Source organism: Phycomyces blakesleeanus, assembly GCF_001638985.1.
Source record: "Phycomyces blakesleeanus NRRL 1555(-) unplaced genomic scaffold PHYBLscaffold_1, whole genome shotgun sequence".
NCBI lineage: Eukaryota > Fungi > Mucoromycota > Mucoromycetes > Mucorales > Phycomycetaceae > Phycomyces > Phycomyces blakesleeanus.
Genome location: NW_017265134.1, coordinates 3,864,610 through 3,891,537, shown reverse-complemented (window position 1 = coordinate 3,891,537; position 26,928 = coordinate 3,864,610). Strand labels below are relative to the sequence as shown.

The 26,928-nt window shown below is 37.7% G+C and overlaps 5 protein-coding genes across 5 annotated transcripts; 3 read left to right on the top strand and 2 right to left on the bottom strand.

Moving 5' to 3' along the window:
- Window positions 1–7,498: 7,498 nt before the first annotated feature.
- PHYBLDRAFT_71344 (hypothetical protein) lies at window positions 7,499–11,225 on the top strand (the record flags this gene model as incomplete). The annotated part of the gene is made up of 3 exons (XM_018442451.1): window positions 7,499–7,839; window positions 7,944–8,076; window positions 8,289–11,225. 3 exons carry the CDS (start codon window positions 7,499–7,501, stop codon window positions 11,223–11,225), a joined length of 3,411 nt encoding a protein of 1,136 aa, XP_018299464.1.
- Window positions 11,226–11,791: 566 nt separating this feature from the next.
- PHYBLDRAFT_80068 (hypothetical protein) lies at window positions 11,792–14,409 on the bottom strand. Its single transcript, XM_018443547.1, has 6 exons — window positions 14,157–14,409; window positions 13,685–13,862; window positions 13,060–13,567; window positions 12,815–12,990; window positions 12,601–12,715; window positions 11,792–12,389 (listed from the first exon to the last, which is right to left on the bottom strand). The coding sequence occupies exons 1-6, from the start codon at window positions 14,232–14,234 to the stop codon at window positions 11,897–11,899; spliced, it is 1,548 nt and encodes a 515-aa protein (XP_018299463.1). The 5' UTR covers window positions 14,235–14,409; the 3' UTR covers window positions 11,792–11,896.
- Window positions 14,410–15,146: 737 nt separating this feature from the next.
- On the top strand, window positions 15,147–15,752 carry PHYBLDRAFT_157133 (hypothetical protein). Its single transcript, XM_018433573.1, has 2 exons — window positions 15,147–15,168; window positions 15,245–15,752. The coding sequence occupies exon 2, from the start codon at window positions 15,372–15,374 to the stop codon at window positions 15,555–15,557; it is 186 nt and encodes a 61-aa protein (XP_018299462.1). The 5' UTR covers window positions 15,147–15,168; window positions 15,245–15,371; the 3' UTR covers window positions 15,558–15,752.
- A 356-nt stretch (window positions 15,753–16,108) lies between these two features.
- On the bottom strand, window positions 16,109–16,441 carry PHYBLDRAFT_138970 (hypothetical protein; the record flags this gene model as incomplete). The annotated part of the gene is made up of 2 exons (XM_018430119.1): window positions 16,109–16,305; window positions 16,381–16,441. 2 exons carry the CDS (start codon window positions 16,439–16,441, stop codon window positions 16,109–16,111), a joined length of 258 nt encoding a protein of 85 aa, XP_018299461.1.
- Window positions 16,442–17,418: 977 nt separating this feature from the next.
- Window positions 17,419–20,142, top strand: PHYBLDRAFT_176604 (hypothetical protein). Its single transcript, XM_018437803.1, has 6 exons — window positions 17,419–17,576; window positions 17,771–17,820; window positions 17,999–18,242; window positions 18,354–18,537; window positions 18,687–19,230; window positions 19,318–20,142. Exons 1-6 carry the CDS (start codon window positions 17,444–17,446, stop codon window positions 19,933–19,935), a joined length of 1,773 nt encoding a protein of 590 aa, XP_018299460.1. The 5' UTR covers window positions 17,419–17,443; the 3' UTR covers window positions 19,936–20,142.
- The last annotated feature ends 6,786 nt before the right edge of the window (window positions 20,143–26,928 follow it).

Here is a 26,928-nt window from a genome sequence, read left to right as displayed (position 1 = left end):
TCGATCTGATCATAGACAAACATGGCATCGACGGTCGAGCCATAGTGAGACAGGACTCGGAGCAGCTGGTTGAAGAGATCGATGTCGAATGAACGAGCAGGGTGTGTGGCCATGGCAAGCTTGAAGATCTCGACTGCCTTGGCGATATTGTTTTCGGCCTCTAGGAGGGCAATGTCGTCTCTGCCCTGAGGACCTGTGCGAGCAGACTGGCGCTTGAGCATGGCTACAGTCTTTTGGACCTCCACATCACGTTTACAGAATGTGCGGATTAGAATTGCATGGAGCTGAGGGGAAGGGCGAGACTTTGAGGCACACATTTCGTCGTAGACTTTTTTTTTTAAAAAAAAACAGAAAGAAAGAATAGTAATTTAGTATTTATATATTTGTCAAGTTAAATTAAATCAAACTAATTGCTTAATTTGTATTTTTACCTTTGATAAGAACAGTCAATGGAGAACCTTCTCGACGTAGTGTGGCCTGTGCTTCGAGTACGATACTGTAGGTCTGGAGATTGATTGGAGTGTTATGTTTCTTCATCTGTGCAAATTCGGACATGAGAGCCTTGAGGTTTCCGTCTTGCTTGGCTGACATAAGACGACCATTTGTTTCAAAGACTACTTGGTTCGATGGACGGGCAGGAGATGTGGTTGGTGAGGAAGGTGGAGTGAGAGGAGATGTCTGGGAAGTTGTTGGTGTGGTGCTCTTTTCGTCGTCCCAGGATTGAATTGTTGGAGAGACTGGTCTGGTGACGGTTTGGAAGCAAGGTGAAGAGTATGCTTTTTTGTTGGTGCGAGAGTTGTAAGGGCGAGAGTTGATCTTTTGTGTGTGGGCAGCAGGTGATTTGATTGTAGTAGAAGATGTGTTGGATGCTTGTGCGGTTGTCGTTCTTGTTGTGGTTGTAGCATTAGTGGCAGATGTATATTTGGGAGTCAATGAAGACAATGTAGAGGTAGCAATTTGAGCAGTCATGATAATATCAGTAATAAGAGAGTGTGAGAGTAAAGGAAAAGATGTGTTATGTATGTAAAGATGTATGTATAGATGTGAATTAACGTAGAAAGATAATACGGATGAGTCAAAAGAAGTAGAAGATTTAGATACAATGAGAAGAAAGATAAAGAGAAGAGAAAGGCAATAGGTACCCTTTATATATACTTGTACCAATTTTTCTCTCTCTCTCTTTTTATGTCGTAATATAAATAGAGTTTTTTCTTTTATTGCCAATGAAAAATACTATAATTTCTTTATTGGCTTCTTGGAATTCGTTATCAGATCCTTTCACTCCGCCTTTTCTTTGTTTTTTTTATATAGTATATATATATTCTGATGCTGATGATTGGCGATCCTGTCCTGTCGTAGAATCTATTTATTTATATATTATACAATTGATATTTAACATAACTATACCACCAACTGGAAATATGGACCTGCCTGCATTGCCTATGTGTATAATAGGACTAGAACATGTGATCGGAAAAATGAACAAGACGGTTAATCTTATTTCTTACAATATATTTATAATATTTATGTTATATAAGCATCATAAATATACATATCAACTATATACAGATTTTCACATAATGTATATATTTCGATCAGATAACAGATAATAAAAGAAAACAATCTTTCTTTTGTTCTACCCCGAGTAACACACACGCACATATATATAAAGATAGATAGATTGTTATAAAAAAAATCAAGATCCTTTTATGGCAAGTATCCAATTCTTTTCTTTTTCTTTTTGGATTTTTTTTTATCAGATCTTGACGATGATCTATACAGATCTATACATATATTTGTTAGTTGCTATGTGAAAATATTTCTTGGGGGCTTTTTATTTATCTTGTTTTTTTTTGGAGGCGCGCATCTTCGGAAATTGTGGAAAGAAGAAAAAAAATCGAGTTACATTTCTTTAGGTTTATTTCCTAAATTAATATGGTTTGTGTAGTAGTTTGGTAGTCATAGTAATACATTGCACTGGTTACTATCACTTATTGTGTGTTTATGTGTTCATAATTAAAAGAATAAAGAAAGAAAGAAAGAAATATGTAGATAATATATATTATTATTATACTATAGTATAATGTAGTGTAGCGTGGTGTATTGTAGCCCAGTGTAGTGTAGTGCAGGGCAGAGTACTTTTTTTCTTTATCTTTTTTTTTTAGATTTTAAGATTGGATCTGATAACTCTGGACATATGGCCCTCTCCATCTTTGACACATCACTGTTTTTGTACAGTGTAGTCACATAATTATTCCTTGTTCTTATTTTCTTTATTATTTTTTTAAAAAAAAGGGTGTCTTGCAAAAGCAGCAAATTAATAGGAATGTATATACATCTTTACATAAACCTTTGAGATATTTCAAATGGTTCTTTAGTTTAATTATTTTAATTCATATTACATACACATAATTTTATTTCCAACCCTTTCATTTACTTGCTTCTACTGTTGAAATTCCTATTCCTATAAATATTCCTATTGTTATTTGCTGTTGCTGTTTTATTTTTTAGATTCTTTCTTTATATCAATAGCTAATCTACTGTCAAAAGATAATCATTTATCTATCTTTCATTGTATGTACATGTATAAATATATACGTACATATTTTAAAATATTGATACAATATATTGAAAGACCAGTCTGGAGCGGCGAAACAATAGAAGTGAAGTAATAATAAACAAATAATAAAAATAATAAAAAAGGAACCAAAGAAAGATCTGATAACTTTCTTTACTCTTAAATAATTTATACATCATATATTATAAAAGCGTCATTGGTAACACAATATTCAGTTCAAGCCAATTCAGCTCAATCCAATCCAATTCAATTCAATTCAACAATAATAATGATAAATTTTATTTATCTTGTCTGTAGAATCATACTTTATATTATATTATATAATTGCTATTACTACCATTACGATTATGATTACTATTACTATTACTTATTGCTACCACTATCACTATCGCTATCACTTGTTACTTGTTACGATTTAATATCATTATTATTTCTTCCTTTCTTTTTAATATTAATTAAAACGTGCTATCAAAAGGTTGCAATACAATTTAATCTATTTTATTGCTTTTTCTTTTTTTTCTTTCTTATTCAATATTCATTATTTATTACTCATTTCTATACAAGTGAGTTTTTTTTTTTCTTTTATTTGAATTTGAATTAATTTATTGATCCAAGGATTATTTTCGATCATTTATTTTACTTTATTTATAAAAGGAGCCAAAAGAAAGAGGGGAAGAGTGGGGAGAAAGAGGAGAGAGAGGGAGAGAGGGAGAAAATGAGGGGGATGTTGAGTCTACCAAGCCACGCGTTTGAAGTGGTTTGTCATTTGTACCACAGCACAGTTTACTTTTTTCTTTTTGAAAAAAAAAAAATATTTATCAGATCCTTTAATCAGCAACGGTTTGGCCAATCATATACCAAATATTTATCAGATCTGATCAAATACACATGTACCTTCTTTTTTTGTTGTTGTTGTTGTTGAAATACACTTATTTCTTGTAACCATGAATACCAGTTAAATAATAATAATAATGTATATTTTTTATACTATATATATAAAAATAAAGATGTAAAATGTCAACCTTAATCTTAATCTAGAAATGTACTTCTCTTTTTTTCTATAAAAAAAATAAAGAAAAGGATCTGATAACTTTTATTTTTTGTCTTTCTTTTTTTTACCTTGTATTTATTTATTTCAAACATTTATATACATACACATATACATATAGATATAGATATGCATATGTAGGTATTAATATAAATAAACAAGAATAGAATTGATTAGGAATGACTTGTTTGTTTTTTGTTTTTTTTTGCTTGTAACAAAATGAATTGAACTTAATATTGTGACTGTGCAAGCATGTACATACACATATACATATACATATACATATACATATACACATACATATACACAAAGGTACACACACATATTAAATTATAATATTTTGCTTTTTTTACTATAATTTAATATATGTATATATCTATATGTACACTGTGTACCATGTGTGTATGTGGGTATATATAACACAATACAAATACACACACACATATGTATATATAAAGAAAGAAAGAGTAGTACCGTTTGCTTGGCATTTTAATTTATTACCATGGTACCCGTATTCTTTTCTTCTTGTCATATTATTTAGTCTTTAGTCTTTAAGTTTTAATCTTTAGTGCGTGCTTGTGTGTGCATTTGTCTGGACTCTGGTTGACCGATCTATTAGATATAAACATATATTCTTTTTTTATTGTTGTTGCTGTTGTTGTTTATTATAATATATGTAGTTTACAGTTCTTCTTTGTTTCCGTTTATATTGTATGCATAAGGCGCTGTTGCCATCAAATTCCGTTGTTATTTACTATAGGTTTTATCAGACTTGATTGTTATTCGATCCTTTTTTGATAGCTCTTGTGCATAATCTTCACTGTGTATATCTGTGTACACCCTCACCCCTACCCTTACCCTTACCATTACCCTTACCATCATTATATCTATCTATCTCTCTCTCTCTCTCTTTCTCTTTCTTTGAGTCACTTCTTTCTTCTTTTATCTCCTCTCTTATTTCTCTCCTTAATCACACACATATATATATATATATATATATATATATGTATTGTATAGTAAAACAACAGATTGGCTCAATAAAGATAATGAACAAATTACACTCAATGAAAATTATATACAAGTAATACACAGATACTTAATTGCTATTTACATGTGTATTGTTAATATATATTTATATATATTTGGTTTGTTGGTTGCTTGATAAACAAAAGTAGATTTTCATATATCTATAATGAAACACACTACAGTTCAATTCAATTCAATTCAATTAATTCAATCAATCAATTTATTTATCAGTCAACCAAGTATATCAGTCATTTATCTATTCAGTCATTTGATTATGTATTTAGTTAGTTAGTTAGTCAGTCTGTTAAAATGTGGGGGGTTAATTGTACTTCTTCTTTTATATATATACATGTAAGACTACATGGTCTTTTTATTATTATTGATAACTTGTAATATAATATATATTATTATAAGCTTTAAAGAGAGATAGAGAAAAAGATAGATTGTTGAATCCCCCCCTTTATTTTCTATTTATCTTTTACCTCTGTGTCTTATATAAATTGTTCTTGTTTTTTATAATATTTGTATGTATCTGTGTGTGTGTTTGTGTGTTGTGTGCATATCATTATAAATCGAAGATCGCAAATTTATCTACAAAAAAGCAAACCAATACACGGAATAAGATCTTCAAATGCATTCCTGTGAAGTAGAATTACGTCAGGAAAACTAAGGATTGCAGACCCCCATTCACAGTTGGTCCTTTTTTTTTATTTCCTTTTTATCTTTTATGTTGAACTTTGAACTTTGAATCTTCAAGTCTTCAACCCCCCCTTCTTTCGTTCGTTCGTTGGTTTGTTCGTTATTTTGTCTTATTTTATCTATATGTGATTTAGAACTCTCCTTGTTATAGATAATTTTTTATTTATTTATTTATTTATTTATTGTTTGTTTGTTATGAAACAACTTGTATTAAAATAATATAAATTCATACTAATCAAAATAATTCTAATCAAAATGATCATAATAATCATAACAATAAAGGAAATGGAGCCTATTGGACCAAAAGGCTCGTACAACCCATCATCTGGGGGACCAAGTATTTTTATATATACTAAAAATTTGTGTGTGGAAATAATTATGGTGTCTGTATACTATGTACAGTGTGTACAGTTTGTACGGTTTGTATAGTATGTGTGCGTGTGCGTGTGCGTGTGCGTGTGTGTCTTGAAGTGATGCCATGCGTATATATGTATTTGTATATTTTGTGTTCTAAAATTATAAGCAAAGAATTACAATTTTTGTTGAATTTATTTTTTTGAATTGAATTGAGGATTCCTATTCATTTTACACATACATACGCATGTTTATATGCTTATTTCTGTACACAATACATCACAATACTAAAAGCACATCACATCGCACTACAATTAAAGCATAGCATAATTAAATAGATAAGTAAAAAATCAGAAAGTAGGGCCAAGTAAAGCAAAGTACACCACAGAGCAGGGCAGTACAGAATGATACAGAATCAATCAATCAATCTCTCTGTCTTGCTTCTCACTGTCCTTCTACCTTTATCCCCCTCTATTCCTATAATTTCTATATTTCCTTGGATTTACTTGGGTTTACATTACGTAGATAATTTTGTTTTAAAGATCATAACAGATTTCATATACAAATCAAAGAAACCCAAAAAAAAAACAAAAAACAAAAATAGAGGGTGAGAAAAGGATCTAATTTTTTTATTCTTCTTCTTCCTCTTTAGCACTGCCAAGGGATTGCTTGTCTTTCAATTCTCCTTCACCCCAAATCAGTACCAACCGAACCAACGCCAGCAAAAGCAGCAGCAACAAAAAAAAAGACAAAAAGAAAAAAGAAAAAAAACCCCCTCCCCCCACCCCACTTCACCCTACTCCACCCAACTACCCCCTCATTTTTTTTCTTAAAGAAACTATTCTTATAATTACTATAATTATTATAATTATTACTATAATTTTAATGGCTCGGTTAAACAATTATATATCTTACATATAAATGTACATGTACATACATAATACATACATAATACATAATAAAATGTAGTACAGTACAGTACAGTACAGTACAGAAACCAAGAAACCAAGAAACCAAGCCAGAAACCACAAGGAAGCAAGATAGAGAGAGAGAGAGAGAGAAAAGGCGATAAATTACATGTGATTAAAGACCGTGTTAACTCCCTCTCAATCTCCCCCCATCCCCCACTCATAAATAAATAAAAATAAAAATAAAAATAAAAATAAAAATAAAATCCCAATATAATAAACTTTTTTTTCTTATTATACTACCACCGCCATTAAGCACCACCAACCACCATTGACTATCACAAAAATACCAATACCAAACCACCGCTATAATAATTATCACCGACCAATTTATTATCATTACAGACACACATACAAGCACACGCACGCTAGAATTACAAACTATTAACAGTAAAATAAAATATCAATTTAGACCAAGACTTTCTTTTTCTTTTTCTTTTTTTTTTATCCAAATAGAAAAGCTTGGATTTTTTTTTATTCATTTGTATTTAATAAGCACTTTGAAGAATTGGCCTTTTCCTCTTTTTTTTTTAGTATCTTTTTTTTTGTTTCCTATTCACTTTACTTTTTGTATCATCAACTTCAAATACCAAAGAAGTATTTCTATATAACCCCCCTTCAATTTTACGCACTATTGTCACAACAATCACCATAGCTACCGTCACCATAGCTACCACTGTCACCATAACTACCTTTAATTTTACTTTTACTTCTTCTACTTCTTCTACTTCTTCTACTTCTTCCTTTACTACTACTACATTTATATATATATAAATACAAAAAGACAATAAATCAGAGGAATAAATCAATACAAAGAAGAAAAAAATGAAGGTTGCATCTCATCCACTATCAGTCTATCATACCTCGATTTATGATGGATCTCCTACTCTACTGCCAGACAACGTTGCAAATTTCATCTCAACCGCGTCCCTGGCTACTCGACTATCTCTCCGATTCTCGTCTCTCTTTCTCGAAGCCATGTTCGATGCCGCAAAATGCGGAACAGTCCTATCACTTGGAGTATCCCGACAAGCTCTTATCAATGCATTCTCATCAGCCCAAACAAGACATGCATTACTTGAAGCAGCACCAAATAATAATATCAACAGCAACAAAAACAACAACAACAATAGCAGCAGCAGCAGTTCAAACGAAACACAAGACAGGTAAATATTTACACGAAATTTAAGCATACGCATACACACATATACACAAACAGACACAAACATACACAAACATACACTAAAACATTTATTATTATTACTATTAGTGGGTTTTTGGAAGTCCTTGAAAGATACACAGGCCTAGGAATTCATCTCATACATCACACATTTACAGTTGCAGAATTGTTTGCAATGTCTGGTCTTCAACTAACCTCAAAGGCTGTAAAGACTAGCTTAAAGGTAAACATCTAAAGAATAAAACAACCACTAAACACCCACACACCCACACACCCACACAATATTATATACACACCATTATATTCTTCTGCCTTTTTTTTAAAATAAATAAATAAATAATAATAATAATTTAATTTAATTTAATTCGATTTTAATTTAATTCGATTTAATCTAATATAATCTTTTTATTTGTTTTTTTTTTGTTTTTTTTTTAGGCAGTAGAAGAATCAGTACGTGTGCTGGATGGAATATTTGGATCTAGTGAAACCTCTAGAGCCATTGCTGGGATTGTCACCCTTATGCACCGCGAAATCATGAACGATCCAAACTTTGAACTTGCCAAAGAAGGCAAGATTGCCATACTCACCGGCCTTACCAGAGCAATCACCACATTTGCGGTTCTCCAGAGTCTGACCCACCAGCGAACAATGAAACAGTTCAAGATGACGGTCTTGTGGAAAGGTGTCGTGGTCGAAGATGAACAAGGTCAGCAGGGACTGATCCAGTTTCATGCTCACAACCCAGCTCAATCACAAGCTCAAGTGCAAGCGCAAGCTTCAACACCGGCAGCCGCACCAGCGCAAGTTTCAGTACCTGTTTCTGTTTCTGCTTCTGTTCCTGGAACTGGAAATGTACCTATCTTACCTTTGTCGTCGGCATCAACAATACATACCAAACAAGAAGATTATGAAGACATCATTTTTGAACTTCAAGCCATGTTGGCCAGTCACGAAGCCGAATCTCTTAATGGAGCAAAAGAAACCCAAGAAACCAGCCATAACAACAGCAACTGTAAAAAGGCGTGGCCGGTATCTCCACTTTATGAAATCACTGCTACAACCAATACACGTTCCACACGGACTACCCGGATTCGGCCAATAGATACTTTATCATCATCTTTATCCCCATCTTGTCAGCCGAATCAACCAGCTGCCAAATACGTAGTCGTACAGACCGATCAAGTTGACACAGAGTCATTTGTGGCAATCATCGACCGTGAAGACGAATCGACCGGCAGTAGCGAGTGGGTCTGGAATGATCAGCTCCTAGAAGAAACCGAATGCGACGAAAGATCCAACATTCTCTTGGCCAAGATCTCTCCAAAGACTACTCAACGACACACCGGTCGCAGCGAGACATGCGGATACACAGACGACAATATCCACCTACAGTTCTGCAGACAGGATCCTATTTCTGTTATTGTACCAATCGATCATCGTATATCACAAACATCAACACCGACCCAAGGATTGGTAGCAGGAGCAGGACAGTCGTCAATGATTGACCAAGATGAGTCTAAGCATCGTCGACGCCATAATAATAATAATCATCATCATCATCATCATCGCCATAGCCACCACGGTAATAGCAGCCACAGCAACTATAGTTCTTCAGATCGAAGAAACAAGCATCGGTCGTGTTCATCTGTATTATCCTACACAGAATATCCTGCGACCACCGCTGCTGCTGTCGCTACCGCAACTGCCGCAGCTCCAAACATCACTGGCAGCAACAGTAGCCACATATCATCTAGCCGACGGAGTTCCTGTGAAGGCAGCCAATCTTCGCATTCATCCAACGGTAGCACCACTTACCACACTATCCATACCTCGACACCGCCTCTCTTTACAAATCCAAGTCTATCCCATCATCACTCTACTTCTTCCTTATCTTCATCGTCATCGACTTTGTCTTCGTCTTCCACTTCATCTCTACATATGTCTATGGTTCCTGGTGCACCACTTGACGGCGAACCAAGCCCACACAACTTCCCTCGTAACCATATCATCAACAACATTGCACACTTTATGCGTTATGCGAGCGCAGCCTACGGAGAGTCGTTTATGCGTATCCTGGGCATCGGAGACATCCCCAGCGCGTTTCCTGCATCGGCCGACCACCCCAACCACCATGCATTTGCACACCACACTGGCGTGCCGATCCAAGACATCCTTCTGTCGAGCTACACTGACGCCTCGCTGCTGAGTTCGATGCACCACCCGTCCATGCACGCACTGGTGCACTATGTTGCGGTCGACCATCAGGCCAAGGCGATTGTGCTGACCTGCCGTGGAACTCTTGGACTGAGTGACATCTTGACCGATCTGACGTGCGGCTACGTTGACTTTGATTTACCGACCGACCAACCCGGCCTTCCTCCTGTGCGTTACAGGGCGCACGGCGGTATGCTCGATGCTGCACAGCGCCTGGCGGCACGTGAAAAGGGCCGTGTCTTCCAGACGATCCGCCAGGGGCTGCAGCGCTACCCTGAGTACGGGCTCGTGCTGTGCGGACACTCGCTCGGAGGAGGAGTGGTCGGGCTTCTGAGCGTCATATGGAGCGAGCGGCGAGAACAGGCCGTGAGCCGTCTGCAGCGGTCAGGTGCGGGTATCTACAACAGTACCAACCCGGACTCATATGAAGACATGGATGTCGATTTCAATTTCGATCTTGATGTCGATCTTGATGATGTTACGATGAGCCCAGGCTTTGCAACAGATCCTGTTCCATTTGTCACGTCTCCGTTCTCGGGTTTACCGGCCGGGCGACCGATCCACTGCTATACGTATGGCCCACCGTGCTGCATGTCGCTTGAGCTGAGCGAGTACTGTGGCCAAGGCTTGGTGACCAGCGTGGTGCACGGGTACGATTTCGTGAGTGGCCTGAGCATCGGCTTACTCAAGGATCTCAAGAACGTCGCACAGACCCTGCACACCGAAAGCAACATCACGGACGAGATCATCGGGCGCCTGATTGGCCAGCAGACCAACAAGATCTTCCAGCCAACTGGACCCTTTAGGGTTCCGGATGAAGAGTACAGCGAAGACGACCAGTGGTTCTGGGCACTCATCAAGACCATGAGGGCCGACATGACGGGCGAGAAGATCTACCCGCCAAGCACGATCTATCATATCAAGACCACGCCGCATTCTAGTCACTCGCGAGACAACTCGCCCATAGGTTCGCAGTCGATCGGCTCGGCCGCCCATACGGTTGTCCTGAGCCGGTGTGAAGACGTCAAGGCGAGGTTTTCTGAGATCATATTCACCAAGAGCATGTTTATGGACCATTCGCCAAATGTGTATGAAAAGGTCATTCGGCAATTGTGCCGAGGATTCTTTGATCAGAAAGGTGCCTATGACCAGGTCTGAATAAGAGGCAACAAAATATATAGTATATCTTTCATTATCATTATCATTGTTATTAATATTTTAGATATATATATATATATATACTCACTCACTTTAAACTTCTTTACCCACATTTATATATACATCTAAACACACACACACACACACACGCACATTATATTATATTATATTTCTACTATACACTCATACAGTAATAGCTGCCTCTTTTCCTTCTTTCTTAAATATCCTTCTGTAATAAAGCAATAGAGTTTCTACTTATTATCATAGCTGTTACTGTCGTACCATATATGTATGATAAGTTGGTAAAGTAAGACTGTTAAAAAGAAACATTCAACAACGAATAGTAAGGAGGAATGAATGAAAAATAAAGGTAACTAGATAAATAGATAGATAAGATAGACGGGAAAAAAAATGTACATTTAGTAAGGACAAAAAGAAAAGGGGGAAGAATAAAGCTTTAAAGTAATATATATATATATATATATATATATATATAAGAGAGAGAGTGTGTGTGTGTGTGTGTGTGAATGAGTAGGTAAGCAAAGGAGTAAAGTGTAGCGTGAGATGGTGGGTGAGTGGAGGTTTATATGTAGATGAGTGAGTTTGTCTATATGTAATTATATATATATATAAAGAAGTGAAAAAAGATAAAAGAAAAGAAAAGAATGATACTATGACTGTGCAATCAAATCTCCCATCATATCACGTAAATAGCCTTTATAGATTGCCAGTGCACTTGGAGGATCGCGAGTGTACATTCGCCCCAGACGCTCTGCCTCGGCCTGCTTTGTTTGCCAGATATCCAGCTGTCTAAAGAACTCGGTGTGGATATGGTTCAGTACTTTCTTGACAACTGTGTCGAGCGTAACCGACCAGCACTCAGACCCAAGGTGCTTCTTGACCATGATGATGTTCTCACGTTGTTCGGCTGGCCACATGCGCTCTTCGTCATCGATTGTGATCGGCAGCGTAAATCCAGAGCCAAGCGATTGGTCTTTGAGTTCACAGAATGCGTAGAGAGCCAAGAGGTTCTTTGGAGGCCTGCTTTGTTCTGTCGAGCGTTGGATATAGTCGTATTCGCTCCGAGCAGAGTAAAGGATTCCGTGGACGTATCTACGTTGAGGATCAATGACACTGACGACATTTTCTACATATTGTTGATCACTAGATATATATATATATATGTGTGTGTCGTATATATAAATGAATTAATTAATTAATGAATGGATTGATTGGTTGGTAGGTTGATTAGTATTTTTGTTTTGTTTTGTGTGGTACGTGGATCGTATGATATACATATGCATATAATCAAAAAAAAAGGAGAATATGACTCGTCTTTTCTTTTTAATTACAGAATACATTTCTTATTGCTTACCCTAATGAACAGATTGAGATTTCAAAGAGAGTGCTTGCCCACTCGAGAAACTCCTTTACTCGTTCGGTAAGGACAATCTTTCGCCCATCGCTCATCAATGAAACACGATCTCCGTCTATAAAACCAATTGTATATAAAAGAATGTGTGTGTGTGTGTGAGAGAGAGAGATAGATAATGTGACGCTAGAGTCATAAACCTTGTAAATAAACTTACACAAGTGAAGGTCTCGTTCAGGTACATGTCTTCTGTCTCCTTCACCAACTAAGCGGACAAGTGTGTCATCCAAATCAAGTACGAGTGGTAACTTGCGTTGTTGTAGCAGTTCTCTAGTTGATTCTCTCACGATTCTGATAATATCATCTGGTCTGCAAAGGTAACCAAACAACCATCTAATAAAAGAAAAAAATTATGGTTAAAACTAACTTGTTTATATAGATACATAGCAACAAATCACATACCTCTTGTCACCAGATGCTTTCAAATGGAGTTCCCACAATTCACCCTCTTCAGTACGCAGGTTGATATAGGCACTCTTTCTCAACCCATGCATGTCTTTGAACCAAGGATGGTCCGGGTATGGGAAGACAAATGTGTGCTGGATTCCATTCTTTGACATCTGGACAAATAGACCACGCGAATAAGAGCCTTGGATTTCATAATTATCTTCGAGTAACAGCTTTGGTTCGTTGTCTCGATCACACACATCCTGGGTAATCAGTTGGACAACTCCAGCATTGGAATTTCCATTAATACTATTATAGCTGTTGTTGTTGCTTGTATAGTTATTAACGTTGGTGTTATTGCTGCTACCACTACTGATTCCAGTTGCGACAGTAGAGACACCATTGGATAGACCATTTTGTTTTTGACCAAGAACCTTTGCAAAAGACAGCTTGGGCTTCCAGAGTCCAGGGTCGGATTTGACTTGAGGTCCAAGGCGAAGTCGAGTATGATTAGGATTTTGATCTACAGCAATATACATTTATAGATACAGACAGACAATAAATATTAGATGTTCATTCATTTGTATTATTATTATTATTATTGGTTGCATTGTATTGTATTTTAATCTTTGTTGCTTACATGTGGGTATCGATGTTGGTGTAGATGGAGGAGGAAGAGGAGTAAGAGCAAGAACAGGAGCAGGTGTAGTAGAGGCAGAAACCGGAACAGGAGCAACAGGTACAGCAGGTATGACAGGTACACACTTTCGGTCTTTTGCTGCGAGTAAGTGCAAGGTAGCGCTCAAATTGAGGATTGCCTATTCAACAAATAAAAAGAAGAAAGAATAAGGAAGATGTGGGTTATTATATAAAACCAATATTCTTGAAATTGCATAAAATAAATAGATAAATTCATTCATTCATTAATTCATTTTCAAAGAATTTCTTTCTTTTTTGTTGTTGGTTGACTGATCGATTGATTTACTATATAACTTGTATGTGTTATAGATACATAATAAACTAATGATTGTCTAGTATAAGGCAGGCAGCAAAGAATCCAAATCCAAATCGAAAAAAATAGGGCTTTCTTTTCTTTGCTTTTATATTCTTACCCTTTTTTCTTCATTCATAAATGTTGTAGGCATCTCAACTTGACGTGGCCCATCATTCAACATGCTGGCCAAATTCATTTTTTTTTTTTTTTTTTTTTTTTTTTTTTACTTTTTTTGGGTTGGAATCAAGTCAAGAAAGGGGAGGGAGGGGGGTATTCAATATAAAAATATAATTTATATATAAGAAAGAAATAAAATTAAAAATTAAAAATTAAAAATTAAAATATATTTATTAAAAAAAAGAAAAAGTTAGGTGAGGGGGGAGGGGAAATATGAAGAGACAACCAACCTTTCATTTTTATATGTGTTGAATATGTGACTTGATATTAGGCAAGGTTTGTCCGTCTCACAGAAAATTCGGGACTGCTTAAAATACAGTAGTTTGATGTCCAACATCGGAATAAAGATTCGTTTCTTTCTTTTTTTTTTTATGAGAAAGAAAATCAGAATCAGTATGAATTTGTGTTTACATAAAAGTGTTCTATCTATCAAAAATATCATATACCATAGGCTTGTCCTATAGGTAGCACATGTTTGGTATTATCCTTTGCAAAAAGTATCTGGCATAAAATGTTATATAATCTTAAAGCTTTGATTATATGGTGCTTAATTCTTTGATACTAATGGCTTTAAGAATAAGAAAATACACTATATATATATCCATTTGAGCAATCTTATAGGTACGACGTTTCTATCTAACCGGACTAATTAATTGCGACTACCTGTCCCGATCGGTGTCTTTCTCTAATCCTTGAGGGCAAAATGGTGTGTCCTGAAATTCATATAATATATTCAATTAATAGCCCTAAAATTTAGATTTGGCTATAAGAAAAAACAATGATTAGTCATAGATACACCATATCAATAGCCTGTTATATAAATCATAAGAAGTTGTTGTCATTGGAGTGTGACGCAATCTTGTTGAATATTTTTACTATTTATTGGCCATACGTGTATAATCTCTTTCTCTTTCTTTCGCCTAAATATTCCCAGAGTTCGACAGCACCAGCTGGTAAGTAATCCCCACACACCTTTTTTTTTAAAAAGCATAAAATAAAGTCTTTATACGAATATTCTGTATCCTTAAGGACCCGATAGAGTTATTCTATGCCGGAAAATAGGCCATAATCTGTGGTTCGATAGAGTCAAAATGTCGTTTCCCTAAAACTAGTGTTGCGACAATATTCACAAGGAAGGTCTTAGCAAAATCCCAAAATGTGCTACGGTTCCTATGTATTCGACACAAGTCTTAAAAGCTGCACACAATATCTGAGAGACAAGGGATATGATATTGCATTCTTACGCTCGGTTTTCTCCTCCCGTTTCCTCCTCTCTCCAGATTTCGATTGCATATATCACGGTTCACACCATCTGACGTGCGCACTGGGCATTTGTCTTTGACAACTCCTCTCCTCCTTCCCTCCCCAATGTAGTTGCAGCTAAGGCAGTGACGGCGATACATAGATCCAATGACCTCAATTCCACCTAACTAGTTAGTGTTCGTATCTCTTTCTTTCCCTTCCTGTAACTATATATTTTCTCAAATTTCAATCTCAAAGGCCACGAACTGTGTGCCTTGGCAGTATCAATGAATACAACAAAAAAGCAAATACAAAAATCTTATTTTCAAATGTGGGCTGGGTGTGAAGAAAGCTTGAAAGTAATCAAGCAGCTCAAAGAAGAACACAAAATGGCTGTGAATGCAACGATGGCAAATGGAAATCAAGAGGATTCTAGACCAAGTTTGTTAAGCATTATCAATCAAAGCACAATCAGGCTAAACGAAGGAGAACATATGAGTATTGTCGCAGAAGAAGGGCCCCATGAGTGTACCTAGTAGCCCAGATCACCATTGAAACCACTTTTTATTACAAAATAAAGTGATGTTTTTTTTTTCTGTCTCTCTTGTAAATACAATTATAAATATGTTTAGCCTGGTATAATCTAGAGGATCACATTTTACTATTATTACTACGTCTTGTCGAGAGATTTACAATGGGATGACCATAGACTCGCTTACGATGGCTTGCTGCAATCCATGAACAGGAACACTGCTTGGTGAATATGTTCAGTAGTAAAGGTAAAGGTGGGATAGTGATAGTTGAGAACCCATTGTCCAGATATCTTTTTGACATGGGATCTATGAGAGCTTTAGATTAAATTAAAGCCCATTCCTATATCGCTTATTGATACAAGAGGAGGGAAGACCACTTTTCACTCTCACTAGATACAGCAGAAATACTGTGGCCAGTCAAGATATTTCTCGGGCGAAGGGCAGGGTTCATATGTAGTTGTTATTATGCTTTTCTTGCACAAGTAAGTTTTCTTTTTTTTAAAAACTTTTTTTTATATTGAGATTAGCAAGATGGGTTAAAGAGATTGAAGAAGAAGAAGAAAATGAAAATTTCGTATAGTTCAAGTTATTTCTATTTTGAAAGACATACCGTGGCTGTTAGGACATTAAAGAATAATGTTCAAGGCCATGTTTTTCGGACTATGTGTTTATAAAAGGGTGATGTTTGGCAAGAAGAAAGTGGTTAATGTCCAAGATAATGAATGGGTTAGTGGAAGCAGACATATTTCCAGCCTGTCTATACCGTTCCCCCACTTTTTTTTTTCTGTATAAATTCCTTTGTTGCAATATCATAAAAATATATGTAAGAGCCTTTGAGATAGTTAAAAAAAAAAAGCGCAAATTGGGCCTGGTAAACCCGTAAATTGGCCAATAAAAGAGCGCGAATTGGGAACTTGAAAAACCGTAAAAAAAAAACTACAAAGACGCAAATTGGTACCGTGAGCACTGTACTTTGTACTCTCCAAAAAAAAAAAAGTCCAAGTAACAGCAACCAAAGAAAATACACGTCTTTACAACTCCTCTTTCAAACAAAAAGAGAGAGAGAGAATAATACCTCTTGTGAATCAATAAAATAAAGGGATCCTTGTAAAAAGAAGAAGACTATTCTTATATAAATATAAATATAAATATGTACAAATATGTATATGTATATGTATGTATTCTATGATCAAGCTTTGTCAGTGTAACAGAATAATACTACTGCTACTACTTATAACAACAATACTAATAGCAAATTACAGCGTCAAATGGACTTGATTGAATCTCCATCAAGGGTCCCCAGTGCACTCATTGGTCATTTATCATGGTTGTATTATATATTCTGGCTTTCATTTTATATATACAATTTATATTATATTATATATATATATTCTTTTAATTCTTGGCTTTCATTTTTTTTTATTTTTTACTTTATTCTTTTTGTTCATCTGGAATGGACCAACCTCAGAATGACCTGTCTTTGGTCAAGATCATCACCCTTGGGCTGGGTGCTCTAATCAGCTGGTTGTTCATCAGTTGGTTCTCTGCGCCAAAGGGAAAAAAATTCACTGTCAAACCACCTGCCCGTAAATATATAATTACACCATATATATACATTTTTATCTATATCTATATCTATATATAAAAATACACAGACAGATAGATTTTGCTTTTATATAGTAGCTACTAGTAGCTTAATATCTACAAACAAGGTCATCTAACTCTTATATAAATCCAATGCAATATGATATAATATTTATTTACGTCTTATTACCAAAAGCTACTTCTTCTGACTGGAAAGGACCTGTGCTCAACAACCCTTCTTTAAGAGTAAGTCCTCCAAGAAAAAAAAAATTGAACGCCCCTTATTTTTTTTTCTTAGTTTAAAGAAGTATATGTATAAACCATATTACGCGTTACTACATATATTTTTTTTGAATCACAAGTTAAAAGGAATCCAGGGATTATAAGCTAACTATTCCATTATTATATATATAAAAAACAATAGAGTGCCTCTGATCCTACTAATATCGTATGCTATGACCCTGCTACCGGACAACACATTGAAGATATCCGTTCCCCTTCCCCTGAAGATGTAAAGATTATTTATGAAGAAGTCAAGGCCGCACAGGTCGAGTGGGCCAAGACGACTTTTGACCAACGCAAGGCTGTCCTGACTAGTATTCTTGACTTTGTAATCGAAAACCAAGAAGATATTTGTCGCGCCAGTTGCAGAGATACCGGAAAGACCAGTAAGTTCATCGTTATAATTACTATTAGTATTATTATTACTATATGTATGTATTCAATAACAATAAACTCAAAGAATGATTTTTTTTTTAAAAAATAAATAAATTTAAAAGTGATTGATGCTTCTCTCGGAGAAATCTTTACTACTTGTGCTAAACTCAGATGGACAATTGACCATGGTGAGGAAGCTTTGGCCGAGGATCACCGTAGCCCTGGTTTGATGATGATTTACAAGACCGCAAAGGTTGTGTATCAGCCCATGGGTGTTGTTTCTGCCTTGGTTAGCTGGAACTATCCGTAAGTATAGCGCAACTAATATATACTCGTAGAAAGTTTTTTTTTTAAAAAAAAAAAACAATATACTTGATCAGATTACATCAACTGGGTCAATTCTTTGGATTCTAATGATTGACAATTTTGGTATTGTTTTCTTATATATATAACAGTTTCCACAATGCTTTTGGTCCCGTGATTTCTGCCCTGATGTCTGGAAACGGCATCATCGTCAAGTGCTCTGAATATGTTGCCTGGTCTTCTGCTTACTACCAAGAGATCATCCACGCCTGTCTCAAGGCTCACGGATACGATACCAACCTTGTCCGCTTTGTCTCTGGTTTCGCTGATGTCGGTGAAGCCGTTGTCCGCTCGGGTGTCAACCACGTCACATTCATCGGTTCTCCTGGTGTCGGCAAAATCGTCCAGCGCAACGCATCCGATCTCCTGGTTCCCTGTTTGCTTGAGTTGGGTGGCAAAGACTGTGCTATTCTGTTAAAAGACACCGATCTTGACCACGCCATGCCGGTCCTGATGCGCGGCGTGTTCCAGAACTGCGGCCAGAACTGTGTTGGTATCGAACGAATCATTGTTGCCCAGGAAATCTATGACAAGGTTGTGGAAGAAATGAGTGCAAGAATCGTACGTCTCCGTCAAGGATCTGTTTTGGCTGATGGTTCTGGCGTTGACTGTGGAGCAATGACGATGGGTAACCAGGTAAAAAGAGAAAAAGAAAATTAAAAAAAGAATCATATTTTATTTGCTAATTTATCATTCTCAAAAAAAAAAAAAAAAAAAAAAAAGTTTGAGAAATTGGAAGGTTTTGTTAAGGATGCTGTTTCCAAAGGAGCCCGTTTGTTGCATGGCGGAAAGCGATTCCACCACCCGATTCACAAGTCTGGCCAGTACTTTGAGCCCACTCTTTTGGTAGACGTTACTGCCGACATGGACATCGCCAACGAAGAAACCTTTGCGCCCATCATGGTCATCATGAAGCATACTGGTCCTGAGGATGCCGTCCGTGTTGCTAACCTCTGTCCCTATGGTCTTGGATCGTCTGTCTTTTCTGCCGACAAAGCCTTGGCCGAAAGTATCTGCCGCAAACTCAGGGTCGGAATGTCGAATGTCAACGATTTCGGTGTCAACTATCTCTGCCAAAGTCTGCCTTTTGGTGGTGTCGGTATTTCTGGTTACGGTCGCTTCTCTGGTGCTGAAGGTCTTCGTGGTTTGTGCACACCAAAGGCTATCACAGTTGACCGCGTTCCGTTTGTCAAGACTCCCATCCCTCCTATTGTCGACTACCCTGTCAAGAGTGCCTTTGTTGGATACGGTTTCCTCCAGAATGTGGTTGGCATGACCTATGGTACCAGCCCTGTCGAAAGAGCCAATTCTATCGTTGGTATTATCAAGGCTTTCTTCTAAACCCTCCAAAAAAAAAGACAGATACAAACATATGTTTATCTGATTTCTGTCGTCTTTTTCTATTTCTTTCTTTAAAATATATATATAAGAAAGACATACAATTACATGTCTGCCTTACCCGTCCTCTTCTTAATTACCACCCCTTCCCTCTTTTACTTTATTTTTTCCCTCCTTATTATTACATTAATAAACATTTTCAAACAAAGCAAAACAAAAAAAAAGACATAGGGTGTACTTCCTCTATAAAAATACATGTGTATATTTGGGTAATAGAATAATATTATTATAAAGAAATATAGAAATGGCTAAGCAAGATAAGTAGATAGATAAATATAAAATAAAATAAAATATAAAATAATAATTGAAACAAGAAGACTTGAATATACTATGTTATACTATACTTCATGTACATTTGTATAAAGATGTATATGTATATGTAAGTATGCATGCAAGTATAAGAAGAAGAAAAAAAAGAAAAATAGTATAAAGATAAAGTAAAGAAGAAAAAAACACACGGGATTCTTGCTCTTTTCTTTCCTTTTCTTTTGCTGTTGTTATTTATTGTTGTTGCTTCTTCTTGCCCTTCTTGGTAATAACAACCTGGAAAGAGTCATCGGCGGCAGCACTCTCAAAGGCAGTGGAAGGTGCAACGGCAGTAAGGTTTCCAGCCATGTCAGCCTTTCTACGCTTCATGAATTCTTCAGAGAAACGACGGCCATCCATAGAAGTAGAGTTGGCGTAGATCATGTCCTGAATAATCTCAGCAGAGCTCTTGTCGAGAGGGAAAGAGAGCAACATTTGCATAATCTCATCACCTATAAAAAATTAAATTAAATTAATTAATTGAAAACGAGAATAATAAGAATAAGAATCATAGTTATTATTATGAAGAAGAAGTAGAAGAACAATATTACCACCATTGCCCTCTACATATATATATATAATTAACACTTTACCATTCACACCAGAGTTCAAACCACGCAAAGCCTGTCTGCACCAGCGTGTAAATTCTTCGCTAGGCTGTTTGGATTCAGGCTCGTGGGTAGATTTGCGGACAACGGAAGTTCTGACAGGGGCGGCGGCGGCAACAGGGGCAGGGGCAGGGGTAGACTTGACACCAACTGTCTCCCATCCACCACTGTTACTAGCACTACCACTACCACCAACATTGCTTGTAGCACTACGGCTGGAAGAACTAATGGGTGCAGGTGAGGCTGTTGCAGCACCAGCTGCTACCATTCCTGATCCAGAGAGAATCTTGGAAACAGCACGGCTGTTGGTCACAGTAGTCCAGGCACCTCCACTTACAGCGGTCTACAGAACAATAATAACCCCCCAAAATTAATTAATTAATTATTATTTTTTTAAAAAAAAAAAAGAAACATATATATATATATATATATGTGTGTGTGTGTGTGTAGTAGAGGCTAGAAAACACACCAAGCCAAATACCCCAATTTAAACTATTTCTATATATGTATATATGTATCGTATCTCTTTACCTTTGGAGAAGCACTGCTGGCAACACCTGCATATCCCTTTCCGGTCAATCCACTGAGACTTGTCGACAAAAGCAAGTTGGAGTTCGAGGCAGCATAGCTGGCAGCAGCTGCCTGTTGGGCCTTTGCCTTCTTCTTCAATGCGGCTTCCTCTTCTTGCTGGATCTCGCGCAAAGTCTTTTTGGGTGCAGCAGTAGTACCCCAAGCAGGGGACATAGTACCGCCGTTAGAAGTTCCGGTAGGTGTGCTGGCACCCGAGGCAGAAGCAGCTCCTCCACCGTTGTTCTTGTTGCCTGTCACAATACCTCCCCATGCGGACGAAATAGAATCATCACCGCCGTAGCCAGACTGGAAGTAGGCAGCGGTCTGCTTTTCGGCAGCCTCCTTTCTCATCTCGGCCTCCTTGGCTTCCAATTCCTGGATCTCACGGAGCGAAGGGCCCTTGGCAGGACCATCACGAGCCCAGGGAGCACTAGCCCATCCACTGGTCTTGGTCTGACCGCCACTACCATTACCTACCACTCCTGATGATACATCATCTCCACCATTGATTGCAGCCTTAGCCTGCTGCTGTTGCTGTTGTTGTTGTTGCTTAATCTCTTCCTGTTTTTTCATTTCCTCGGCTTGGATTTCTCTCAAAGATACAGGCTTCACTGCAGGTGCGCTGTAAGTAGACTCAACACTAGACTGGCTTGACTGTTGGTTCTGTTGCTGTTTCTTGGAACCAGCAGCAGTACCATTAACATCACGCTTCTGTTGATCTTGAGTCTGTTGTTGTTGAGACTTTTGTTTCTGTTGAGTTTCCTGTTTCTGTTCCTGTTGACCAGAAAATGATTCCTGTTGTTCTTGGGTCTGTTGCTCCTGTTGTTTATTAACCTTCTGTTGTTGGCTTTTGGTTTGGTCAGCTTCGTTATCCTTGATTTGGAAATTAGCCATTGCTTTGGAGATTTCTTCCTCTCTTCTACGGTTTTCTTCAATAGATCTAGAAAGTTCGGCATCAAGGCTGTCTTTTTGTTGTCCGATATTATTGGTCTGGTTCTTTACTTGAGGTGAAAGAGATACACGAGATGTCTGTTGTTGTTGTTGTTGCTGTTGCTGTTGACCGGGTGCCTTTGAACTGAGCTCATCTGAAATCTTGTTTTGAATGGCAGGGGGAACAATAGAACCCCAAGGGCTAGAAGGAGCTTCGCCACCCAAAGGAGTTCCGGGAGCAGATCCCCAATTGGCAGAACCTACTGCAACAGCCGAGCGAATCACGGGCGAGCCCTTGCCTCCAAGATCTAATCCGGGTTTCTTGAAAAGAGCTGGCTGTAAAGGATTCTGGAGATCAGATTGTTGGAGTCCTACTCCATTTCCTTGTTGTTGCTGATGATGTTGGTGCTGCTGATGCTGCTGTTGTTGCTGCTGTTGTTGCTGCTGTTGATGTTGATGTTGATGTTGATGTTGATGTTGATGCTGATGTTGGTGTTGATGTTGGTGCTGTTGCTGTTGCTGTTGCTGTTGCTGTTGCTGCTGAAGCTGGAGCTGTTGTTGTTGGAGCTGCTGCTGAAGCTGCTGCTGCTGGTGATGATGATGATGATGCTGCTGTTGCTGCATAATCTGGAGTTGAAGTTGTTGCTGGTATTGAAGGTGCTGCTGCTGCTTTTGTTGCAACATTTGAAGGTATTGTTGATGGGGATCCATCTGACCATTCATTGATCGCTGGTAATCAAACAAACCTCCTGCGGCAGGTGAACTCATACCTGAGCCAAACAGAGGGTTCATTGTTGGCTGTTGCTGCTGCTGTTGCTGTTGCTGTTGCTGTTGTTGTTGTTGTTGTTGCTGCTGCTGTTGGCGCTGTAACAAAGTAGGTACACCTCCAACTCCAACTCCACCAAGTGGGTTAGCAGAGCCAAACAAGTCATTTTGGTTGGTGTTGTTCAACCACGATGGAGTTCTAGGCACGTCTCCCCAGGGAGTCGATGGCGAATCACGCGATCCGAGAAGAGAAGATCCAAAGCCGTTAAATGATCCCTGAAGAATGGATGGCGATTGGGGGGTTCCGGGATTCGAGCCCATTGGTTGGTTGAGGAAATTTCCGACTCCACCAAAAGGATGGTATTTGTTACTGTTATTCGAATTAAGACCAGCACTGCCACTACCAGAGAGGTGGTCTGTAGCAGGAGATCCAGTTCCAAACAAAACACTTCCACCTACACCTCCAATCCCGTTACCAACATTACCGCCGCCGCCGCCAAGTCCGCCGCCATTAAGAAGACCAGCTGAATCAAGTCCATTTGAGCCAAATAGCGGGTTTCCGGCAGACGAAGACGAAGCCGAAGAAGGTCCACGACCGAAAGGATCTCCACTAAGTCCTCGAACTTGGGATGCGAGCGAGAGGTTGAGACCGGAACGAAGGTTGGCGGGTGAGTCAGCCGAAGAAGAAGATGACGATTGCGGTGGCTGCTGCTGCTGTTGTTGCTGCTGTTGCTGAGGTTGCTGCTGCTGTTGATGCGGTCCGTGGAAGGGTGTAAGGAACGGCTGGTCTTCATTTCCAACCTTACGGGTCAGAACAACGAGTGGTTCGAACAAAGACTCGTCTTCACGCTTGACGAGCAAAGAAGGCGAAAAGAAACCAGCCTTGTACCACTCCTGCATTTCGGTGGCGTCAAAGGGACCCTGGACATTTCCGGCAGGATCGCGGTAGAACCACTTGTACTGGTCCAAGGGCTTGCGGGAAGAAGATGCATTTGCACCTGGGGTTCCGGTCAAACCAGCAGTTCCGAACAGACCACCGGCTGCAGCAGGCGACTCTCTGCCGTTACTGCTGTTGTTACCGCCAATGCCACCAATGCCACCAATACCGGCAGTGAGGTCAGATCCGAATGCGGATGATCCCCCCAATGTGTGGGATCGTGCAAAGCTTGGGGCGTGGTCCGAAAGAACGGAGTCAAAGGGACTCGAGACAGGCAAGTACTCCCGGAGACTGTTGAGATTGCTGTTATTAAGGTCATCTGTTTGATGACGGAAACCTCCAGTTCCGGTTCCAGTTCCAGCTCCAGTTCCAGCTCCAGCTCCAGTTACTCGTCCATCCTTATTACGCCCTTCCAAAATACTTTCTGATTGCCAGTCCTTTTCCAAAGTCTCGCCACTACCACCCGAACGGAACACGCCGTTATTGTCAAATGATCCCAGGGTATCCTTACTGGCACCTCCCCAAGCCATCTCATCCTGCCCATCTTCAATACCCTTTGACAAAGATCCAAATGAGTCGTCGATGTTTTGATCGGATGACTGAGAGAATTCACGTCGTCTTGGTGTGTCAACTAGATTAAAAAGAAACAATATATTAGAATTTATATAATTATAATTATAATTATAATTATAATTATATTACCTCCTCCATCAGTTCGTTGCTTTCCACCATACTGATCCCGGTCTCGCTGGAAATAATCGCCTACACGTCCTATAGCAATAACAAGAATATTAATAAATAAATCACAAAGAAACACGCCATAAAATATTTCAAAATTCATATATTATAATTATCACGGAGATTTCTTCTACTACTACTACTACTACTACTACTACTACTACTACTACTACTATCACTACTACCACTTGCTCTTTTCTCTTTTTCTTCCTCTCTTTTGATTCAAATAATAGTAGCAATAATAGAAACACGTGGGACAAAGTATATATATATGCCTTGTAAATATGTGTTGATTGGAAATTAAACTTACCCTTTGTACGCGCCAAGTTGAGTCTACCGGGAGTAATGGGCGCGTTCTCGACAGCAGGGCTGTGCATTGGGCTGGCGTACGTGTCGCGATGATTTCGCTGGCCGTTGTTTGTACGATCCGTACGTTCGTTCTTTTCACCGGTGATGATACGACGTGACATTTCAGAGTGCACAGGACCAGAAAGAAGCTATTTTGTTTTTTGTTTTTTGTTTTTGTTTTTTGTTTTTTTTTCATTTGTAAGCAAAAAAGAAAGAAAGAAAGAAGTTAATTATGATGGCAATAATGATAAATATAAAATTTATTTATTTCTTTGAAAAAGAAAATTAAAGTAAATTAAATTAAATTAAATTAAATTAAATTAAATGATCTTTACCTTTCTTTCGTTTTCGGACAAATCTACAAAGGAGAGTGGGCCCTGACATTCTTCTACGGCCACATACTCGTGTTTTTCGAAACCAAGAGGAAGTTCGGTTGGTTTGTACAAACTCAACATAAACTCTTTAGAGTACTTGAAAGGGTTGAGGTCCATTACTTCGTCCAAGGGAGTCGAGAGGCCCGATAAGGTTCCGCCGAATGGCATATTGCTGTTGCTGTTGCTGTTGCTGTTGTTTTCCAAACCCATAATTATATTATTATTATTGTTGTTGTTGTTGTTGTTGCTGGTGGTGGTGTTGTTATTGCTGTCTGACACCTGGGAATGATGATTAGCCAAGGAGAACGAGTTGATATTGTTGCTCGAATTGGTGCGAGGCAACGTGGTCGAGGCATTGGGTGACATTGAACGCATAGATTGAGAATCAAGGTTATTGGGTCTCTTTGGGAAGCTTCCGCGCATCCTATTATTATTTAAATAAAAAGATGATGAGGATGTGGATGAGGGTTGGGATGATTAGGATGAATTGAGTTGAATGTCATTAATGAATTTATTTTATAGAGTATTATTAAAGAACAACAAGAACAAGAAAAGAGAGAGAGAAAAAAAAATATCCTACCATTCAGGACCAAAGTTCATGTTTGTTGTCATTGTTAAAGTAGTGTTTGTTGTTGTTTCTTAAGGTTGTGAAAAATAAAAGGGGGGGTTGAGAGTCGAGGGAGTCGAAACTGTTTGATTCTTAGCAAGAGGTCAAGGAAGAAGGAAGAAAGAAGAACAGGAAAGGTTGTCTTTTTTTTTATTTTATTTTTTTTTTCTTTCCTTTTTTTGGAGTGCGCGTTTAAAAAAAAATAATAAATAAAAATATATACAGCAAAATAATAATAATAATAATAATAATAATAATAATAATAATAATAATTTTCGAAAATTATTATTCAAAAAATATAGAGAATTTTTTTTTGTTTTTTATTTTATTTTATTTTATTATTTATATATATTTGTGTGTGTGTGTGTGTGTGTGTGTTGTCTTGTGCTGCTTATGTGTGATGTGTGTGCTATGTGTGCTTTGTGTGGTGTGTAGATTTCAGTGTAAATTTTATTTACGGTAACGGTATAAAAACTAAACTGATCCTAATATGGACAGCCAATGAAAAAATTCTCTGACCTATAGGCCCAGGCAGTTGAAAAATTACTTAAAATAGCAGTTCTTTCTTTTTAGGAGAAAAATATGTCAATACTGAAATCTCATACTGGGAAAAAAATCGGGTTTTTTACCCATGAAAGTCTTCTTAAAATGCGAATCTTGAGTGTCATATCAGACGCCAGAGGTAAAGTATGTTTACCTTATACTACTACATGGTTTATATGATACTTTATTCATCAACTCTATTTATTTTAT

Excerpts from the sequence above, each read along its gene's own strand:
- PHYBLDRAFT_176604 (XM_018437803.1), top strand. The coding sequence starts at position 17,444 with ATGGACCAACCTCAGAATGACCTGTCTTTGGTCAAGATCATCACCCTT. Across the intron at positions 17,577-17,770 it reads CACTGTCAAACCACCTGCCC|CTACTTCTTCTGACTGGAAA; the intron begins GTAAATATATAA and ends TATTACCAAAAG. Across the intron at positions 17,821-17,998 it reads TCAACAACCCTTCTTTAAGA|AGTGCCTCTGATCCTACTAA; the intron begins GTAAGTCCTCCA and ends AAAAAACAATAG.
- PHYBLDRAFT_157133 (XM_018433573.1), top strand. The coding sequence starts at position 15,372 with ATGTGCTACGGTTCCTATGTATTCGACACAAGTCTTAAAAGCTGCACA.
- PHYBLDRAFT_80068 (XM_018443547.1), bottom strand. The coding sequence starts at position 14,234 with ATGAATTTGGCCAGCATGTTGAATGATGGGCCACGTCAAGTTGAGATG. Across the intron at positions 12,716-12,814 it reads TGAACGAGACCTTCACTTGT|ACGGAGATCGTGTTTCATTG; the intron begins GTAAGTTTATTT and ends TTGGTTTTATAG. Across the intron at positions 12,390-12,600 it reads ATCTCAATCTGTTCATTAGG|TGATCAACAATATGTAGAAA; the intron begins GTAAGCAATAAG and ends ATATATATCTAG.